General features: G+C 59.4%; 1 protein-coding gene across 1 annotated transcript; it reads left to right on the forward strand.

Moving 5' to 3' along the window:
- The first annotated feature begins 1,341 nt into the window (after nt 1-1,341).
- SP9 (Sp9 transcription factor) lies at nt 1,342-3,510 on the forward strand. The gene is made up of 2 exons (XM_027461348.3): nt 1,342-1,499; nt 1,997-3,510. The coding sequence occupies exons 1-2, from the start codon at nt 1,479-1,481 to the stop codon at nt 3,344-3,346; spliced, it is 1,371 nt and encodes a 456-aa protein (XP_027317149.3). The 5' UTR covers nt 1,342-1,478; the 3' UTR covers nt 3,347-3,510.
- The last annotated feature ends 1,771 nt before the right edge of the window (nt 3,511-5,281 follow it).

Consider the following 5,281-nt stretch of genomic DNA (forward strand, 5'->3'; position numbering starts at 1 on the left):
AAGGCACCAACTTTAGCACTTGCACAGATCAAAAGACACGCGTGAAGGGAAGATGGGAAACAATATTGTTCAAAGGAAGCGAACTGTTGCGTTTAATTAGGCTATTCTTCTTTACTAGGATTCACATTGAGTTTTTTTTTTTTTTTTTTAAGATTTCTGTTGATTTAAACATAATGTATTTATGATGTAAATATATGCCGAGATGAAAACGTCACGGATCAATTGTGAAGGACCCGGATACATAATTTTAAAAAATCAGTTTCAGTTTATGTGAGGTTCTCACCCCACTTTCGCTTCTTAGTCAGATTTGTTTATGCAGAATCGACATTTAATAGTGCTAATTGCACTCCAGTTAAATTGCCCTGATTGCAGAAAGGGAAGCAATTTTCGTGCTCTCTGTCTGGGTTTGGAAGAAATTGTTTTATATTCACCTCTTTATAAAGAAGTGGAGATAAGGCACCGAGCCTTTGCACAAATTGCACTTATGGGCTGACTGGCAGCATTCAGGCGCTATAATAGAGCATTATTTGGCCGTTTTGAATAATGTAAAGCGTTTGCTGAAAGCTATTCTCCTGAAAATTGCTTTAACTTTTAAAAGGGTGATGATTCACTCCGAACCAGGCCTTTGTTACGTTGTCATTATCCCCCCAAATGTTTTAACAGGCGGCTCGACACTTGAGCATAACACATCGATCTTTGTTTAAAAACTCGGGGTCTGGAGCGCGCAAAGCCCCGCCAGGAGCCACTTGACCCCCCCAAGGCTTCAGCGGGGCTCCCCGCCCGGCCGCCGCCTCTCCTTCCCTTCCCTTTCCCTTTCCCTCGCCGGGGGCCGCGGCTCCGAGCCCCGCCGCGCAGGGACGGACGCCCCCGGCCCCGGGGCCCGCCCGCCGGACCGGGACCGGGGCCGGGGCCGGGGCCGGGCACCTGTTGGGGCAGCGCCGCCCGGCCCCCGGCCCGGGGGCTGCGCACCCCCCGCCGCCCCCGCGCAGCGCTGCCTCTGCCGGAGCGGGGCAGCGGGGGACGAGCGAAGGTGAGGGCGCGGAGCGGCGGCGGGCGCTGCCCCGGGCGGGGGCCGCGGGCCGGGGGGGCACCGCCCGCCGCCCCCCGCCGCGCCCCGGCTCGTGCCGCCGCCCGGCGCCGGCCGCTAATTGCGGAGCGCTCCCCGCAGCCCGGCGCGGGAGTCCTCTGCCCGCGCGCGCTCGGCTGGCACGCGCCCCGCGCCCCGGCGCCGAGCACCTCCGCGCGCCTGATTGGCTGCGGGGCCGCTCCGGCCCGCTCCGCCCGCGCCCTCATTGGGCGAGCGCGGCAGGCAGCGGTACTTCAAAGCGGGCGCGCCCCGCACTTAGGCAGAGTTTGGCCCCGCCGCGCCGGAGTGTCCGTGGCGCCGCCGGGGCAGCGCGGCCGCACCGCCACCGCCGTCCCCGTCCCGTCCCCCCGCGTCCCGGCCAGCCCCAGCCCCGGGAGCCCAGGGCCGTGCTATGGCTACGTCTATACTCGGGGTAAGTCGGCGGCGCGGCACCGCTGCCCTGCGCGGGGGGGGAATGAAATGGATGGGGGAGAAAACCAAGGAGCGGCGGCTGTCGGCGCGCCGGTCGCGCGGGGCTGCGGGCGGGGGCGGTGCCGGTGCCGGTGCCGGGGGCTCGGCTCTCTCGGCTCGCTCCCCCGGCCGGGGCGAAGCGGGGAGCGTCCCTCTCCCTCCTGCTCCCGTTCTTTTGTTTTTCCCCGACCAAGCCGCGGAGCGCTCCGCCCGCCCGCTGCTCGTGCCCGGCTCGGCTCCCGGCGCCGCTCCGCCAGCCCCCGGCCGCCCCGCTGCGCTCCTCGGCGCCGCCGGCCCCCGGCCCCGGCCGCGCTCCCCGCGGGCGGCCGCCCCCCGACGTGAGGCGGCCCCGGGGCGGCGGGCAGGGCCGGAGCCTCGCTCCCGGCGCGGAGCTCGTCGGGTCCCCCCGCGGCCGCCCGGCCAGGCTGACGGAGCGCTCCGGCTTTGTGTCTGTCCTAGGAAGAGCCGAGGTTTGGGACCACCCCGCTGGCCATGCTGGCCGCCACCTGCAACAAGATCGGCAACACCAGCCCGCTGACCACGCTGCCCGAGTCCAGCGCCTTCGCCAAGGGGGGCTTCCACCCCTGGAAACGCTCCACGTCCAGCTGCAACCTGGGCTCCAGCCTCTCGGGCTTCACGGTGGCCACGAGCAGGGGCTCCGGCGGACTGGCCAGCGGCACGGGCACGGCCAACAGCGCCTTCTGCCTGGCCTCCACCTCGCCCACCTCCTCGGCCTTCAGCAGCGACTACGGCGGCCTCTTCTCCAACTCGGCGGCGGCGGCGGCCGGCGTGTCGCCGCAGGAGCCCGGCGGGCAGTCGGCCTTCATCTCCAAGGTGCACAGCTCGGCGGCCGAGAGCCTGTACCCGCGGGTGGGCATGGCGCACCCCTACGAGTCCTGGTACAAGTCCGGCTTCCACTCCACGCTGTCGGCGGGCGAGGTGGCCAACGGGGCGGCCTCCTCGTGGTGGGACGTGCACGCCAACCCGGGCTCCTGGCTGGAGGTGCAGAACCCGGCGGGGGGGCTCCAGGGCTCGCTGCACTCGGGCGCCCCCCAGGCCTCGCTGCACTCCCAGCTGGGCACCTACAACCCCGACTTCAGCTCGCTCACCCACTCCGCCTTCAGCTCCACCGGCCTGGGCTCCACGGCCGCCTCGCACCTGCTCTCCACCGGCCAGCACCTGCTCGCCCAGGAGGGCTTCAAGCCCGTGCTGCCCTCCTACACGGACTCCAGCGCGGCGGTGGCGGCGGCCAGCGCCATGATCACGGGCGCCGCCGCCGCCGCCGCCGGGGGGGGCTCGGCCCGCTCCGCCCGGCGCTACTCGGGCCGGGCCACCTGCGACTGCCCCAACTGCCAGGAGGCCGAGCGGCTGGGGCCGGCGGGGGCCAGCCTGCGGCGCAAGGGGCTGCACAGCTGCCACATCCCGGGCTGCGGCAAGGTGTACGGCAAGACCTCGCACCTGAAGGCGCACCTGCGCTGGCACACGGGCGAGCGGCCCTTCGTCTGCAACTGGCTCTTCTGCGGCAAGCGCTTCACCCGCTCCGACGAGCTGCAGCGGCACCTGCGGACTCACACGGGCGAGAAGCGCTTCGCCTGCCCCGTCTGCAACAAGCGCTTCATGCGCAGCGACCACCTGAGCAAACACATCAAAACGCACAACGGGGGCGGCGGCGGCGGCAAAAAGGGCAGCGACAGCGACACGGACGCCAGCAACCTGGAGACGCCGCGCTCCGAGTCCCCCGACCTCATCCTGCACGACGGGGTGGGCGCCGCCCGCGCCCCCGCCAAGGAGCCGCCCGGCGACTCCTAGGGCAGCGCCCGCCGCCCCCAGGGACGCTTCTCCCCCTCGCTCCTTCGCCTTGGGGTCTTGGTTTCTTTCGGTTTTCCGCCCTTCTGGTTTTCTTTCTTTTTTTCTTTTTTATTTTTTTTTGCTTTTCTTTCCCCGTTTCCTTTTCCCGTCCAAAGGAAAAGCATCCCGAGAGAGGCTGGAGGTGAGAAACTGAACGGGCAGCCCGAGACGGTTCCTCTGTATCGCATAAACAGCTGTATAAATAGGGTTCAAAGAGAAAAAAAAAAAAGAAAAAAACACACAAAAAAAATACCCCAACCAGATTGTGTTTGCTTATTTTTCTTGTAAATGTTGATCTGATAGGGGGGTCGGGGATTTCCTTTTCTTATCGGTGAATTCCTGAAATTCAGGGAGCTTTTGGGGGTTTCGTTATTATTTTTTTTAATTTTAAATTTCTGATGCACTTTGTGGAAGTCAGTATATATGTAAAAGATATTTAAAATGTTGAGTTAACATTTCACTCAAACACACGTAAGTTAAGGTCACTTAAAGAAATTAAATGCGTTTATCTGTATGGAAAAAAAAAAAGAAACAAAAACAAAATCTCGACATATTTTCATTTTGGTATTATTAAAGGACTCTGAACAATACGCTCGCGGTTTTGTCCTTATTCCTGGCACGGTCGGGGCCGCGGCCGGAGCCCTGCCGCTCCCCCCGGCAGGCGCTAAGGGCCGGGGAAGGGACGGAAAGGAAGCGGGCAGCCCCCGGGCGAGGCCAGTCGAAGCGCCCCGCTCGCTCTTCCCGAGCCCCCTCGCCTTTATTTTGCTCCTTCCCCAACGAAACGAAGCCGAGCCCCGCCGGCGCGCTGCGCGGCCCCGAGCCGGGGAGGAAGGCTCGCAGCGCCGAGGAACTATTTATTTAATTTTCAAAGCCTCCAGCGCCACAAGGCTACCCGGGCTGGGAGGGGATCTCGGGGGAATAAATCGCTAGAGTCAATACTCCGGAAAAGACATTTCATGCCTAAATGAAAATCTTGTTAAATGTTATTAATTTTGACTTAGAGCACACAGCAGCCCCCTGTGCCTTGTATTCCCTTATTAGGGATTCATGTCTTATCAAATATCTAATTAATCTCCTAGACATCATTTGTTCTGGCCAACTTTATCTCAGCTGGTCCACGGGGAAAACTCCGAATATTCTCGGTGACAAAGCTCCCTTGAAGATCCTTTTAATTGTCCAAATTAACTGCACCAAATTTGCATGTCAAACGGTAAAGGGCAACCTGAGATAAAATGTAAACGTTTTAAAAGCCCCAAACTAAGCACTTGATTTGATAACTAGGCTTTTTAATGTTATGGAAGACAACTGCTCCTTTCCTTTTCAAAGACAGTTGATCTATGCAAATAGTGAATTGGAAATGCTTATGTCCCCATGCAGTCAAATGGTCCTTGCATGTTATTTGAATATCAGTGGCTCTGCTATTGAAAAGGTTCAAGGATGCTCTCTGACTTCTTTGTGATTACTCAGTGCAGCGTCTTATTCTGAAGAAAAAAAACTCAGGAATAATTAAAGGCTGGGCTAAGGCCTGGGAACACATTTGGGACAGGAATCTCATTTAGACAGGCTCTTTCAAAATAAGGCACAGTTAAATTGACCAGAAGGCAATTATTGAAATGAAAATTATTTTCACTCCCTTTGTCTCCTGACCACCAACCTAACAGCCACAGTATTTTTTAAAGGCAAATTGTTAAATGAGATAATTGTGTTATTAAAAAAGAAAAAAAAAAAAAAGAAAAAAAAAAAGAAAAGGAGGAGGGGGAAGAAGAAAAAAAAAAAAGTTAATTTAGCCTGCCCGGCACAGATTGGAGGAATACAAATATTTTAATCTGCCACAAAACAGGGGATGCGAATAGCACAGGGAAACGGGCTCGGCGGCCGGCCGGGACGCAGCATCGC

This window comes from Anas platyrhynchos, chromosome 7 (genome assembly GCF_047663525.1).
Source record: "Anas platyrhynchos isolate ZD024472 breed Pekin duck chromosome 7, IASCAAS_PekinDuck_T2T, whole genome shotgun sequence".
NCBI lineage: Eukaryota > Metazoa > Chordata > Aves > Anseriformes > Anatidae > Anas > Anas platyrhynchos.